This window comes from Schistocerca americana, chromosome 1, assembly GCF_021461395.2.
Source record: "Schistocerca americana isolate TAMUIC-IGC-003095 chromosome 1, iqSchAmer2.1, whole genome shotgun sequence".
Classification (NCBI taxonomy): Eukaryota; Metazoa; Arthropoda; class Insecta; order Orthoptera; family Acrididae; genus Schistocerca; species Schistocerca americana.
The window spans coordinates 379,557,929-379,575,455 of NC_060119.1; the positions used below are offsets into that span (position 1 = coordinate 379,557,929).

General features: G+C 40.0%; 1 protein-coding gene across 2 annotated transcripts in view; it reads right to left on the reverse strand.

The window, feature by feature from the left end:
- The window catches only part of LOC124601055 (probable glucosamine 6-phosphate N-acetyltransferase), a 42,675-nt gene that overhangs the window by 23,066 nt on the left and 2,082 nt on the right, over positions 1 to 17,527 (reverse strand). For both annotated transcript variants that reach the window (XM_047136214.1, XM_047136213.1), the window contains exons 3-4: positions 14,794 to 14,856; positions 10,082 to 10,212 (exon numbers count right to left, since the gene is read on the reverse strand). In XM_047136214.1, coding sequence (XP_046992170.1) covers positions 10,082 to 10,212; positions 14,794 to 14,856 — 194 coding nt within the window. The remainder of the gene's footprint in view (positions 1 to 10,081; positions 10,213 to 14,793; positions 14,857 to 17,527) is intronic.

Genomic DNA, 17,527 nt, shown 5'->3' on the forward strand with positions numbered 1-17,527 from the left:
GATTGTAGTTTTTTATTTGTACTTCACTGTTGCTATTTGAATTTACACACTGCTAGCTGTGGGCACTAGAAAATGGAGGCAAGTGCAGAAATTCCTGGCATATTCTTCTGTTTGATTTCAGTAGGTGTGTGATAGCAGTGAAGCCAGCAGCGAAACATTTGGAGATAATGCCACTGCAAGAAAATGATTTTCTCATTTTAAAGAGGATCGTTTTGACATTAGTGACTCTCTATGTCCAAGAAGATCTTTGGGGTTTGATGAAGATCATTTAAATGCTTTTATCCACAAAGATCCATGTCAGCGTACTCTAGAACTGGCAGATGTGATGAACTGTTATCACGCCACCATTCTGCGACATTTACATGCAATAAGGATGGTAAAAAAAATTGGATGTATGGATACTGCATGCTCTAAGCCGAAATCAGAGGGTGGCCATATATGCATCTCTGCTTGCTCATCATCAATTGGCTTGTGAGCAACAATACTAACCACTCCTATCATGTATCATTACTGGCAACGAGAAATGGTGTCTTTATGCTAACATATGGGAAAGAAAAGAATAGGTGAGCCCAAACAAAGCAGCAACTCCCCATAGAAGGACCCGTACACATCCACTAAATATAATGTTAGGCATCTGGTGGAACAGCGACAGTATGGTGTACTATGAAATGCTTCCCTGAGATGTAACCATCACTGCTAACCATTATTGTCAATAAATGAGACGTCTTGCAGACACAACCCAAGAACAATGACAAGGAAGACTATGTGAAGCAATGCTGCTCCGTAACACCCACCCGTATTCTGCTAGACTCGTGCTGTACAGGAGTTGGGAAGTCATTATGAATCCACCATACTAAGCTGATCTTGTGCCTACAGATTTTCATCTTTTTGCTCTCTATCGAACAACCTTCAAGCAAATTCCTTTCCAGATGAAAATGTACTCCGAACATGGCTTGAAGAGTTCTTCGCATTAAAACCATGAGATTTCTACAGTCATGAAATTGAAAAGTTACCCCAGTGTTGGCAGATTGTTGTAAATAGTGAAGGATAATATACTAAACAATGGAAACTTCAGTTTGGAATATCAGCAATGTAGGAAAAGCTAGATTGCTACTTACTGTAAAGATGACACTTTAAGTTGCAGACATGCACAATTAAAACACACACATAAGCTGTCAGCCACAACCTTCGCCGTATGTACATAAGATGTGCTTGCTTGTGTGAATGAATGGTGGGCATTTCTCTTTTTTTTTTCTGGTGAGGCTGTGGCTAAAAACTTATGTATAAGTGTCTTTTAATTGTGCCTGTCTACAACTTAAAAGAGTCATCTTTATGAAAAGAGAGTGTATATGTTGTGTTTATTAAACTTATGGAAAAACACTATGAACTTATGCACCAACCTAGACCAACACCTTCAGCCTTTTGCCCGTAACCTACCCTCCTATATAAAAGGTACCAACCATTTCAACCAGTGACTCTCCACAGTTCCTGTTCTTTTACCACGCGGTGCCCTGCTCGTCACTATTGATGCTACCTCCCTCTATATAGACATTCCTTATGCCTATGGCCTCACCACTATTGAACACCACATTTCCCAATGCCCAATGAATTCCAACCTTACAATCTCCTTCCTCATCACCATGACCAACTATACCTACACCCACAATTATTTCTCCTTGAAGGCATCACATACAAACAAATCCAGGGTACGCCAATGGGCACCCGCATGGTGTCATCCTATGCCAACCCATTCATGGGACATCTAGAGGAATTCTTCCAGAAATCCCCCCCCCCCCCTCTCCGGTCCACATTCACACTGATGACATCTTCATGACCTGGATTGAGGGTGAGGACACCTACACACATTCCTCCAGAACCTCAATACTGTCTCCTCCATTCAATTCGCCTGGTCTTCCTCAACCCAACAAGCCACCAACCACCAGTAACACTTGCACTTTGACATCTGCTACCCATTCTAAACCAAGAAGTCCCTTCCATATAGCTTAGCCAACCATAGCCGTTACATCTGCAGCGATGAGCAGCCCCTCTCAAAATATATCAAGGATCTCACTGAGGCCTTCACACACTGCAATTACACTCCCAACCTCATACAGAAACAGATCTCCCATGCCTAATCACTCCAGTCACCCCCTCCCCTCCTCCTCCCAAAGTCCCACCATCTGGCCACAAATGAGAATGCCCCTCATGACACAGTACCACCCAGGACTGGAGCAACTGAATAATACTCTCCATATGGGTTTCCACAAGATCTCGTTGTGCCTCAAAATGAGAACTGTCCTACCCACTAGCCTTCCCACAGTGGTATTCCACCACCCACCAAACCTACACAAAATCACAATCCATCCCTACACAACCCCAGCTTCCAACCTCTTGCCTCATGTCTCATATCCCTGTTTAATAGACTTAGATGTACGACTTGTCCAGTACATCCTCCCACCACCACCTACTCCTCTCCAGTCACAAGCATCATCTATACTATCACACACAGGGCTACCTGTGAAACCAGTTATGTTATCTACAAGCTAAGCTGCAACCACTGTGCTGCGTTCTATGTGGGCATGACAACCAACAAGCTGTCTGTTCACACGAATAGCCACCGACAAACTGTGGCCACGAAACAGCTGGACCACTCAGTTTCTGAGCACGCTGCCCAACATTATGCTCTTCTTTTTAATGATCGCTTCACAGCTTGTGCCATCTGGATCCTTCCTACTAAGACTAGCTTTTCCGAACTGCGTAGGTGGGGACACTCCCTGCAATATATAGAATGTTACCGCAAACTTCCTGGCCTAATCCTCATAAGTCATTCTCCTTTACGCATCTATCATCTTCCCTGCTCCCAATCCAACTCGTACACAGCCATCCATTCCACCAATGCACCCAGTCTTTTCTCCTTTTCCGCTCCTCCCCTCACCCGCCTAACCCTCCATCTAACGTCCTGACTGCACCTAGCTGTCTTAACCCTCTTCACCACTTTGTCCACCCCTGGTAGCTGAATGGTCAGCACGGCAGAATGTCATACCTAATGGCCCGGGTTTGAAACCCGGCTGGGTCAGAGATTTTCTCCACTCAGGGACTGGGTGTTGTGTTCATCATCATCATCATCATTTCATCTCCATCGACACGCAAGTCGCCAAAGTGGCGTCAACTCAAAAGACTTGCACCAGACGGTCTACCCGACAGGAGCATTTCCATATCACCTCATTCCCGTATGCTTCCACAAGCAGCACTTTACCCCACCCACCCTCCCTCCCTGCCCCAGGCTCCTCCTCACCCCCACCATCTCGATTGCTTCTCGCATTATCAGCAGCTGCTCGCAGTGTGGTCTCAGCACCCAGAGACAGTGGTCTCGTGTGTGTGTGTGTGTGTGTGTGTGTGAGAGAGAGAGAGAGAGAGAGAGAGAGAGAGAGAGAGAGAGAGAGCGTGCGGGCGCATGTTTGCGTGTGCGTGCGAGTGTGTTTTGTCTAATTTGGAAGGAGGCCTTTTGGCCGAAAGCTTACTTGTTTTACAGTATTTCTACTGAGCCTGTCTGTAACTCAACATCTCCACTATATGGTGAGTAGCAGTCTATCCTTTTCATAATACTGCCATTGTTCCTTCTGGATTTTCAATTGCTTGATTTCACCTAATAACTACGTACCTTTGACACTGCCTCTCCTGCTGATTATAAACCCTTCTGTGGAGAACATTTTTGGACTGTATTTATACTCCACACTTGAGTTTTCTATTTAATATTCTCTGCATTCTACTCAACCTTCAGTGCCATGTGAAGCAACAGACACTATCTACACTCAATGTGCAGCATTTTTTGAGCTGGGTATAGAGAAGACTTAAAAGTTTCAGGCTCACGTAGTGCTGGAACCTCTGGTGGTGCCACAGTTCTTTAAGACACATCAAAGTTGGTTAATACTTCTACACAAAGTTAAGCTTGAATTGGACATATCGGATAGCAACAAGTGCTTGCCCCTCCCCCAACTCTTTTAGCCATTGGACTTCTCCTTTGGTTGCAGCATGAAAGCAAGATGTCTCCCTTCAGAAGTGTGGCAGTTTTAAACTTACAGTCAGTGCACACAAGCAGAAGCAGATCCATACCCATTGCCGTGTCCCGAAGAGCTCTTTTGTAAATTGTCTGGAGTTCAACTTTTTTTGTAAAGCTTATTTTTCAGCTTCTGTAGATTAACAGTTCAGAAAAATTATGGTGTTTAACACCACTTTTGCCTCTCTGTCAGTGCAACATGTTACCATTTGTAGTTGGTAGTGCACTTGCCATATTTTAGATGTTTTGAACAGATCATTACAAGGACTCCTTACAGTATATAATACGTGTATGACATTTTGGTAACAGATCATACAAAAAAAAAAAATAAAAAAATAAAATAAAAAATTAAAAAAAAATAAAAAAAAAAAAATAAATAAAAAAATTGGCACATGGAGTACCATTTTTGTGACAATCACAACAAAGACGTGAAGTGTACTTTTCCAAAATGTTCCTTTTTCTAGCCACCCGTTGCATACCTCGACTACATAGTTAATAAAGAGGACCTCTGGCCCACACAATAGTACATCATGGCAATGCACAATCAATTAGAAACAATGTGTCTAATTTTGTGTTAAGAAGTGATATTCATAGCCATAATACTAGAAACAGAACATCTGTAGACGTACCATATCATAGATTATCAAAATCGCATAACTTTTACCTAGTTCTTGGACTAAGGATGTTTAATAGACTAAGTGCTGACTTTAAAGAACTGCCTGTAAATATCTTTAAAGCTAAATTATACAAGCTACTAGTGAACAATCCGTTTTACACCATTGATGAATTCTCTGAAGATGAAAATACTGTATTCTAACGTGTACCTATTTTATGTAAACCAATTTACATCGATATAGTAGTTTATGTAGAAATATATGCTCTTAACTTTGTCTATTGCTGTAATCAGCTGAACGACAATAAAATTATTATTATTATTATTAATTCTTTAGCTGCTAAAAGATCTTCAAGTATTTTAGGCAAAATTATGGCCAGGTTATCCCATGTGCAGCTTTTATTCCTTACCCGCTGAATCAGTTATGCAGAAAGCAAGTTCCCTTCCATGCTTGTCGGAAGGATTTTAAAATCTTCAAATCCTGCCTTCAGTTTGTGCCCTGTCCAATGGTGTATCACCTTAATTTACCATTAATTCTGGCTACAGATGCCTACTGCATAGCACTGGGGAAATCCTGTCTCACAAGCTTGCTAATAGTACTGAAACCACAGAGTTTGTGTCCAAAAAAATTAATTCAGGTTTTTTTTAAAAAAAAAGAGAGAGAGAGAGAGAGAGAGAGAGAGAGAGAGAGAGAGAGATGTTGGTTTTGACCATAAACCACCATTACCACTGTGCGCTTACGGGCCCTGACCTGGACTTTCACAAGCAAGATATAGTCAGTTTACAGATAGACACCTAAACAGAATAATCCTTGGAGGTCTTTCTAATTCTTTCTAAAGATGTTGCAGCACCATCCAGGCATAACATATCTCCAGCATGTTTTACCAGCATGTCCACTTGGGATGCCCCATCATGTCATCAGCCACTTCACCAACAGGCATTAAATGCTTCTTTGTCCGATGACATAATTCTCAAATTTGTTAGGGTGTTCTGCTATTAACATAAGAAGATACAATGGCTGGGTGGTGGTGTCAACATGCCTGCAGCAACTGCTGTTGCAGCTGCTCCACTATTCGCATTGGGGAACCACACAGATGAAGCAACTGGCGAGTCAGTATACCTAATGGCCACGGATGGATGACGATGTCACACAGATAGTACATCCTGTCAAGCACTTCAACCCCCCCCCCCCCCCCCCCCCAATTTTATTCTGCATGGACAGCACATACTTAGCTATGGGACCATGTCAATTCTGATTTCTTCAGCTCCTTTCTTGGAACAATGGGGTTATAGTGGTGGACTCCTTTTTTCACTTTCTTTAAATTGTTGCACTGCACCAGACAAGGTGATGGTGGAGGTCATCAAAAGAGCTTCCTGCATCTTGATTATGGACAACTGACCTCAGTTCATGGCATCCAAGTTTCGGTGATTCTGTACTCTCAACAGCATTAAGCATTTAATGAGTCCACCTCTTCACTCAGCTGCTAACGGTTCAGCAAAACAATTTGTTCGTACTTTTTAATAACAAATGGGAAAAGCTAAGGTGTTAACTAAACCACAAAAAGCTCTTAATCTCTTTTTATCTATCCTAAGAAATTATTGCATGGGCATCCTCATGATCCTGCTGCATCTTCTCTTCATACCATATCAGTAAGCCAAAGAGGAAGCAACAATGTTTTGCACGAGTGCTCCACTGGGTGCATACACTTTCGGAGTGGACCTTGCACTGGATTCAGGTGTCCATTGCAGCACAACAGGGATGTCAGCTGGTTCTGGTAGTGACTGTGCATAGGATGCTGCACAGATACTGCAACCAGCTTCAGTTGCTGCACAGTGACCAGATTTCTCCGCTGTCCTGAGGCACCACAACAGTGGCAACCCCCACACCCAGCTCTTCAACAGCTTCCAGCAAACATGGGCATCTGATCCTTTCACCCCACCTATTACAGGGGACACTCCTGGACATTGACCCAGCTCCTCCACTAGAAGAACCACAAAGACTCTTGGTACCAGCATGGGTGCAACCTGCTTCCAAAGTTCCCACACTGTCTTTGGAGCCTTTAGCTATGGTTCCACCACCACTTGGGAATCAGAGCACTGCCCCAAAACTGACAAGGCTTCCTCAAGCAAATGCCTGCTCCCACCTCAACATTCTATCTGACATCAGCCCGGTCATTTTCATTTTCAACACTGCATGCCAATTCGAAGGGGAATGGGTCTTTTAACCACACTGGATGTATCAAATCAAGGAAAGATTCAGAACTATCGATAAGTGTCATTGCATATATGTCTGGGGAGGTACTCCCAGCAACGAAAACACAGCACCTCCAGCTGATCAACTGTTTGAGGGCAGCTAGCAGATGGATTTGGCCCCATGTGCCCATTCTCCTCTGTGAATCAACTGACACCGATCAACTGATACTGTGTTCAGCTGCTAACTATCATTGTAGTTGCTGTTACATGCAGTTATTCAGTGCAAATAATCTGTGCTGCTACTGCCAATGGTAGACATTTCAGAGCATTTGTAAAAAAATTTGACTGAAATTTATTTTTCCACATAGATTCACATTTAAGAAATACATTTTACCCAGCAAGAAGGATGGTTTTTGTATTGCTGCATTGTAGAATGCGGCTAACTGCATCAGGAGCCAACTGCACATGAATCCTTCCATGCTCTCATTATCTTCAAATAGGTGCCCACCTAGAGCTTTTTTAAGGAGTCAAAACAAATGGAAATCACAAGTAGATAGGTCTGTGCTGTAAGGAGGATGATCAAGTTGAGTCCGGTTTATTTGATACAGTTTGGAGAACATTAGGGCTGCAGTATGAGGCCTGACATTGATGTGGAGGAGGATGACTTGTTGAATCGGCCTGTCATTTTTTGCGGCAATATGCATTCCTGACCTCCTTCAACAGCTCGCAATAGTACTCAGTATTACTGATTGTGTGTATTGCCTCTCCAGTAAAAAAAGATCGGTTGAAAGAACCTTGCCAGCTGACGGTCGAGTCTGATTTCCCTGGGGTTCCCTCCCCTTTTCTTCGCCACTCCTTATTATCTTGTTTGAATTAAGGAGTGTAGTGGTGGACCCACATTATGTCACACGTGACAATCTGACTTTAAAAAGAAAACCTAGCTGTAGGTCTCTGAAAGACATCCAAACGCCTCAGCTTTTGACTTTTGGCCAAAAGACGAGGGACCCAACTGGAACAACTATAGGTCATTTGTGATGATCATATGAGAGATTCCAGAACTTATTCTGACCTGTTCTGCAACTTCTTATACTCTCGTTTGTCAATCACCTTCAAGAATGTCTCTTAACTGCTCAAATATTTTCATCTGTAATGATGGTCTGAGGATGGCGATCATGTTGCTAATTTTCTATATGATCTTGCCTTCCTTGAACTCTTTATGCCAGGCAAAAAACACATGTCCTTGACAATGTTTGATCACTGAAATGTGCAGTCAAATTCTGTAAAATTTCCATCACTGCAATTCCTTCACTATCAAGAAATTTTCTAATTATGCACCTGTTGCTCCAACATTGTGAGTGTTTATGATGAAGATGCTAGAAGTATGTAATGGCTGTGTCTCCCCACTCCTAATGGCCCCATCCAACTATACTAGAGGTGCAGGTCCGGTCCTACCAACTACTGATGCCTGGGAACAAATATCCCATTTATATTTGATTCACCCATGTACATATCTGCAATGTCAACTTGTTCACTGGAAATTCCTAGTACAATTTATCTTATTATCAATTGGGGCTGAAATATGAATTCAAAGAGGCTTGCATGTGAGAATGTTACAGATGGTGAACTGGGATTAAGAAGATTCATACACAAACAAATGACGAAACATGAAGAAATAATTATTTATTCCAAACTATTAAGTATCTTTTTTGTTAGAATAAACAATAGTGAAGTTGTATTTTATAATCGCTCTTTCAACTACAAATGCCTTTCTCTGTCTATAAATACTGCATGTCTGAACTGACTTCCACTGGCCAGGGTGTATACGTGGACAAGGAAAAAATATTCTCAGGTTTCTCCCGCATTTCCCGGTTAAAAATACACTTTCTCCCGGGTGAAAACAGACTTTTCCCTGTTAACTGACAGGACATTTTCTCTTGGAACTGTTAAATTTTTCAGTCCTTTGAATGATTATGGTTTTATACATGGGTGTAGAATTTCCCGGCACTTTAGAAAACTAAACACAGGCAAAAAAACGCATTTTGGAAAGATCTTTGATGTGCAGCTGCATGTACGCTGCATATTTTCGTATTACGAAAGTATAAATTCGGATTCCACCAAACACCACATGTTACTTTCCAAAGCATTGAAATTGAGACTGTGATGCGCTTTTGTAAGCCAGTCATAGCTCATGCGCTTTTGTAAGCCAGTCATAGCTCATGTCACATGATCTCGCCAGCCGATGACAGCGGGTACTCAGAGCTTAGGACACGTGTTGTAGTCAGCCAATAGCAACACCACTGTTAAGTAGTGCGAACACACAAATAGAAAAAGTTAATAGTTTAAATTAATATATATAGTGTTGCTACACGAAACGCAAAGCTTTCACATATAATATTGGTCTATAAGATTAATACGCTGCAAGAGAAGCTAAGCTTTCACATATAATGTTGGTCTTTTATGCGTGTATTACACTTTAAGATATATCATACAAATTTTTAATAACGACATAAATGTCTGATCTTCTGGGCTCAAAATTCATCTAAATGGCTCGTCATCAAAGAGTTAATTTTTAAATGAGAGTCAAATGCTCTGTGATTTATGAAATTCATCGTACATTCTCGCACGGGATACAGTAATATCCTTTGTTAGAGTATCGGTTCTTACCAGTCAAAATTACAAAAATTTAACTGATAACAAAAACAATGGAAAATTCCCAGAATTCTAAAAAATTTCCGGGTTTTTCCTGGGTCGTATACACCCTGCTGGCTGGATCAAAAGAGACTGGCGATTTAGGAGAAACCTTATGTTAGAATAGGAAGCTGTTCAGCTTGTCCTCTAAATTTCAATACTCCCCAATATTTTTTCTAGCAACAACCAAATTCTATTTTTCAGCATTTGACCAATTGGTTTGGAATGAAATTTTGGCAATGAGACTTACCGCCACTTAGGTGACTGTTGAATGACGTGGACTACGTGTCCTCTTATGTCTTTTTTTTTTTAGCCTCAAGTGACATGTGCCATGCTTTGCAAACAGAGTAAAGCTCTGGCTCTCATATCACATTGATCACTGCCCAAGCGTGACAATACTAACAGTTCAATTCTCACTCAAGTCATTGCCAAAAATTCATGCAGAATTCATGTCAACACCTCAGTAGAATTTGAATACAAATTAGTTGGAAAAATCTCCAATTAAAATGTCTGGACTTGAAAATACTCACCACAGCACATCCGTGAATGAATTTTTGCTCTATAACAAGAGTAGCAGCACCAATAATTCTGTTAGTTATTGTATCTTCAATTACGGTGATGAAGTACGTATTTTTACATGCCTTCATTTCAGCATATCGCCCTAATGGAAATAAAAATAAAACTGTGTTATTCATAGTATTACCTAATCAAAGGATTTTGAATATTAATAAAACAGAATCTAAATGATGAAAATGAAAGCAACAAAAGCTATTGTTTGGATTTAATTATAATACCAAGACACAAAATTAAACCATCAGATGATACAGAAGGTGGAACAAAATATGGAAACACAAAAAACACAATACCAGGCTTAATATGGGGCAGGGAAACCACTAGCACTCAAAACAGCTTCCAGTCATCTCAGAATGGATGAATACAGGCCTCGTATGGCTTTCCAGGGAATTTTGTACATTCTTTCTGCAAAATAGCAGCAAGTTCAGGGAATGACGATGGAAGTGGGTAATGATCATGCACCCTTCTTTCCAAAGTAAGCCACACAAAAGCTCATTAATATTGAGATCTGGTGACTGTTGTGGACATGGGAGATATAATTCAACCTCACACTCACGAAACCGGACCTGGATGATGCGAGCTGTGTGAACAGGGGCCCTGCTGCCTTGCCATACTTCTCATCATTAGAGAACAAACACTGTACCATGTGATAGATCTGATCAGCCAAAATGGTCACATAATCCTAGGCACTAATGCACAGAGAAACCATGGGGCCTATAGAATACCATGATACTGCAACTCACATCATCACTGAACCTCTCCATGTTTTACTTTTGGAAATAAATGTAGCCAGAAATCGGAAACAGTGAAACAAGACTCATCTGACCAATTAACATTCTTCCACTGCTCCACAGTTCAGGTTTTATGGCTTCAACATCAAATTTTCCTGTTATGGATGTTTGCATCACTAGTGGGTGGTTTTGAAATTGCAGCTCACTTTGAAATTCCCTGCTTATGGAGCTCCATGTGTGTTGTGTCGGTGCTGACAGGATCAGCGAGTGCGACTTTCAGTTCAGCTGTGACTTTTGCAGTTGCTGTCCCCTAATTTTTTGTCACAATTATCTACAAGGATGTCCGCCAAAATCACTCCACCAACACTTTCGTATGTATTGTAATTTTGTGGGTGATGTTTTTTCTGCTTTCCCTGTATGTAGTAAGTCAGCAATCCGGCGCCTCTTGAAACAGCAAACAATTCAACTGCTTCGGTTACAGAAGCACCCACCATACAAGCACCAACAATTTGCCCACATTCAAATGCCCATGGCTCTGCACAATGCACTCACAATTACACAGAAAACTGTTCTGACATGAGTGACATTTGAAACGTATTGAGAACATTGCACATGTGCCACTCATGGTCAAATACAGCATTGCGAACTGCAGACTTGGCTAGCATCTGCATTTAGGTTCAAGCATGCATTTCTTGCTGTGTTTTCATATTTTTGTCCACCCTTGTACCTGTATTAGTAATGACAGCCACGATTCATTCAACAAGAGAGAAATCGCAGTTTTTCAGAAAGTTAACTATGGCTTTGTACGTATCTCAAGGTGCAGGTCTAGAGAACAAAAGATTGCCAAAAAATAATGTCAGCCAAACGTTTAGCTTCCTTAAAGGCTGTATCTTCAGCTTTAAATGGAATGTTATTAATAATACTTCTCCAGATATTTCTTTATGTTTTCAGTTTCTTTTTATGGCCTGTTACTCCCAGATCTTCAGCTGTACACATTCATCTTTCTTTACTGTATTTCTCCCGTCTTTCCTTTCTATCTCCACTACTCTCTCACACATTCCAGTACATCATTGCTCGTGCAACGTATTAGGACTGCACTAATCTTATTGAGACTCAAAATGATGACTAGGTCAAGTGCTGCACTATTGTAAGTGTATAAAATATAGTGTTCATAAACTTCAGTGAAAACAGTAGGTTCCAAGTAATACATGATTGGGCCCTAGCACTAGGGGGGGGGGGGGGGGGCTACTCAGATGATGTTGCAGATAAAATTTGCCTCTCTTGGTAACTGGATGATGGTAACAATTTTTTTTAAATTCTCTTGCACATCAAGCCACCTTACCCTACTAGCACACAATTCTGGCTCAAAAGCAAGATAATGACAGGTAGGGCAGTACACAAGGGGTGACTGTGAAAACGTTAAAAACGTGTCACCCTGCTGGATCATAGGAAGTTGCCAGTGTGCTAGTTCATGCACCTCAGGGCAGAGGCTTGATGCAGAGCTAAGTCTGCATAACCCAGCAGCCAACCAACGTTCTATGCATATTCTTTACACAAGGAACAGTGAGCATTGAAAAGTTTTTTGTTCCCTCTCTCTCTGACAACAAACAGCAGTAATTTGTTATGGCTATCATGATAAGAGTTACCAAAATTAGTAGAAGTCCCTGAACCATTAGCGGAAGAAATCAGTGCTGCCCTAAAACCACTCAAGAACAACAAGGCCCCAGGAAGTAGTGGTATCACAGCTGAGATGCTTCGCTTGGAAGAACAACCACTGATGGATGCATTGAAACGATTAATATCCACCATCTGGCAGCAGAAATAATTGCTGAAGAATGGAAGGGAGCAAATTATATGTCCCATCTCCAAGTATCCAACTACTGAGGAATTTCACTTCTTGAAACTGGATACAACGTCTTTGCAACTCTACTTCTAAACCGAATGAAACCACAGGCTGAAAGAATTGTGTGCGCATACCAATGTTGGTTCATCCCTGGACGGTATATCACTGACCACATATTTACTTTGAGGTAGCTGAGAGAAAAGTTCTACGAGTTCATTCAGGAACTACACCTCATCTTCATCGATTTTCGGCAAGCTTATGACAGCACTGACCGCATCACATTATGGGAAACGTTAGAGGAACTTGGAATCCCATCGAAATACATCCGTCTAATTGCAGCTTGCTACCCCCCAGTCAACTTCTAAAGTATGGTTTGGCAACCGACTATCACCACCTTTCACTATCCAAAATAGATTGAGACAAGGAGATCCATTGGTGCCAATATTATTCAATTTGGCCTTGGAAAAAGTAAGTAGTGACACTTGCCAAACCAGAGAATTGGAGATGGCGGGAGCAGACACAATTCTGGCATTTGCTGACGATGTTGCGATCCTTGGCAACGCTCTAGAGCAAATGTGTGCTGATACTTCCTGATTCCTCCAAAATGCAAAGGAAATTGGGCTGGAGGTGTATGACGACAACACTAAATACCTTGGAGTATAATCTCATCGAGTTCTCCCTCCTTCCATTGTTGTAGATGGGCATGCCTTTGAAGGAGTTGAAGAGTTCAAGTACCTGTACTCAATATTAACGAACAAAAGTGAAGTGACGAAAGTACTACGTCAGTGCATAACAAGTGCTAATCGTGTGTTCTTTAATCTGAACATTTTTTTTAAAATCTCGTTTGATATCTTAGAAGAACAAAGTTCATCTGTACATGATACTGGTGAGGCCAGTACTTTTATACGATTGTGAAACTTGGGCGACATCAGCAACGACAGAAGATTCAATATGTGCATTTTAAAGAAAACTACTTTGAAAGATCTATGGCCCCATCTACAATAAAATGGAAGGTAAATGGGAAAGGGGAAAGAAAGAAGACCTGTACCAGAGATTTGGAAAGCAGCACACAGGACGTATATTGGGACAGAGGCGACTACAATGGTTTGGTCACATCTTACGAGCGGGCGGATCCCTTCCTGAGAGAGTCCTCCACTCTCAACTCATGGGAAAATGCCTGAGAGGGTGGCCAAGAACACAATGGAAGAATTGAGTGATGACGATCCTTCAAGAAGTGGAACTGGGGGCCTTGGAGGATGATGCTATAGACACGAAAAGATGAGAGTGCCATCTGCAGCAAATATCTCCTCTCTTGTGATTGACAGACATTCCTTTTATTGGGGTTTTTGTGTTTGTAATGTTTTTTTTTCTTCCTACTGTTCTTCAGCAGTAAGCATCAAAGGCCCGTTAATACAATAAATGATGATGATGATGGCTACCATGTTTAACATTTGAAGTTAGGTCTCTCTCACATTGTCCACATCCTTACATAAACTGTTGATGCTCTGACAAATCTTCGACCATCCCCCCAGTATTAGCTAGTAGTGTCCACATACAGAGTATGGCTACCTTAATGCAAAAATCACCCATGTATATACCAACAAATGGCTATTTCAATACCACAACAGATAGCACATACATTTGTAATGAAGACACACCGGTTAACTACAAGAATTATTTGGTATCAGAATGATCAACCTGTTTGTAAACTTAATTGAAATATGAGACACATTTTGTCAGTACACACAAACTGCATTACAGAGCATTGCCATACAGTGAAAAGAAAAAAAAAAAATACAGCTACTTGTTTCACAATTACAGCTGGTTGGGTTTTAGATACTAGCTTTTAAAAAACCTTTGTTTATGGGATTTTGCTTCATTATTACTGATACACAACAATTTAGTTTCATATAGCATTCAAAATATGTTCTTTAACTGGTATCATAGTATTCATGGTACTGAAACATTCCCATTAAAAAGTCTGTGTGTATGTGTCTAAAAACACACATACACACACACACACACACACACACACACACACAGAGAGAGAGAGAGAGAGAGAGAGAGAGATAATGAATATATATGCAATGCTTACGAAGAAACTGCTCCTTTGTGATATCTCCAACACTTGTCAGCTGCCCAAGCAATTGTACAAATCCTGAAAGATGAATTTTATTCTGTCAGAAAATTTTTCACCCTGTAAGCATAATGTAATTTACAGAGCCAAATGAAGTGACAAGAAAATGACAGCAACAACAGCTTCACAAGCTGTGGCATATTCATGAATAAAAACAGATCCAGGAATTGTTGAATTTGTTCCAGTATACGGTCACAAAAACTGTCATCAGACTATCAGTTTGGTCTGTGATCATAGACTGTAAAAAATTTACACTTCCTGGATCAGCTTGTGAAACTAGTGTCATGTCTGGCTTATGACAGAGTCAACAGCCTTTGTAAACTGAAGTAGAAAATAAGTGTCAACATCTGAAGACAGTCACCACAGAAGAAATTGATTACAATTTTTGCAGTCATTGACTGGAACAAAAGAAAGAAACAACAATAACAATTGATCAAATCTGAAAGAAAAGATGGTATTCATTTAAACATGGTTCCATAATAAATAAATAAATAAACTAAGGATGTGGAACAAATCAAATTACACGAGTTCACAAAGGAAGGTACTTTAGGCTAATTCGTCCTTTAGGTCTTGTTTTTGTCTAATATTTCAAACCAAATATACGTGGAACCTTACACAGAACACAATCAAGATGTCCATACACAGGTAAATTAAAAAGGTGCCTAGTGTGAACATAAGTGTTAACCAGAGTTCACCCACTTAGTGATATCAGTGCGTTACAATTACAGGTATGAAGAAAACATGAGTAAAGAAAGAAGCAGACAACTATAAGTTTATAGATCATCTACTCAAAAACAGAGCCCAGTACATACAAGAGGAAGAAAGCTAAACTGAAGAAACTATCTGAAGTATGACCATTTTAGAAGAGAAGGTGAATAGCACATTAACTAAAACAAAGAATGGTCATCTAGTACAAGAAATATTCCTGCAGGATTACTAAATGCTGGATGACACCATCTGAAGTACAAAATAACACACCTTATTAAAAACTGTTGTCAATCGACTGTAATACGTCATTAGTGAGAAACGTATAATGAGCAAAACTATGTATGAGAAAATAAAGCAGAATGAGGGTCATCCTACTGGGGAAGACAAGTCGGTGTAGACAGATAGATCCTGTACAGATATGACAAATGGGGACTGCAGATGAGTCTGCCAAACACTGAATATCTGGTAGTGAATAGTGACAGTAGATTTGAAGTACACATCAATAACAAAGCAGTTATGAGACATGTAGAAAAACTTGATGATCTACAGGCATTTATAGACAGCAGTGGATTTGGCAATACCGAAGCAAAATACAGACTACAACAAAGTGGAAAAGCAATGAAGTGTATGAATTCTTTTTGGCAGGATAAGAAAATTCCGAACAATAACAAGACAGAGGGCAGGCTAATAGTTGAAACTGTCATATGCTATGGATCAGCACTATGGACATTAAATAACATCAAATGAAGACTGATAGCTGTGAAAATGCATTATTAATAATAGAGTACCAGAACATCAAGAATCACGGGGAAAAAAACTAATGATGAAGTAAGAGTTAGAACAAGGACAAATGAAACAGTGATAGGAGTGAAAGAAAAAACATTAAACTGGTATGGACGTTTGTTGAGATTGCCAAATATAAGTGGCCACAATTTTTTTTTAATAGAAGCCACCAGGCAGATGGAAAAGTGGCAGACTACAACATTCTTGGAAAAACCATATCAATGAAGTAATGGAGCGTCACTGTGTATGTAAGGGGGATGATCTGAACACAGAGACTTTGCAGATGGTAATACAGCATCATGTTGTCATTAACAGATCTTGATATTAAATGTCTATAATAATAATAATAGTAATAATAATAATAGTAATGTCAATGAATAGTTTTACTTCATAAAATTTTGTAAGTAATTATTTTATAAAGTATATAATATGACCTTGTTGCATATAACACATAACAGTAGCTGTTATATGAAAGAAAACTTCCAACACTATATAATGTAAACTACAACAAGCATACATTTTCTATTGAGAATGCAGTAATATCTTGTTTGGTTATGAACACTCAAACAAGCACTGAATCAAGTCGCCAAGTAGTAGAGGCACTGGGTCATCGACAGGTACATAAATCAAGACAGAAAACTTTCTGATTAACAAGTAAGCACCGAGACGTGTAAAATTCTTATATTGTCCTTTTGATGTCATATAATTTTATTTCAGTTTGAGTGTTTCTAAGCCATAAAACTTTAATTTAGCTCTGTCACAGTGTATACGTATCCTTCAGCCTCATGTACAGTACTGTTAATAAACTTCTGTCTATTGTCTAATGTATGTTAAATTACATCTGTTGTGGTGTATGTATTTTAGTTTTGGTTCAATGTACTATTATGCACATTACATAGGTTTGGCAGGTTGAAATCTTCTTATATTTTAAAGTGAGAAATATGTAATACGTGTGTATCATCAGTTTTTACTATTTTGATCTGGCTGATATTATTTGCTTTGTCTTCAGTAGTGCACAGTGTTCTCAGTTTCTTACTGACACTGTGCATGATTACTCATTATACTGAGCTTTGTATGTTCGAATATGAAGGCCTAGCAAGTGTGGAAGTCTGATTTTCGGTACTGGTTACGCAGAATCATGCTTCTGGATTGTATTTTGTCTTTTCCTACTCTTAGCAACAGTAGACTGCATGAACCAAAA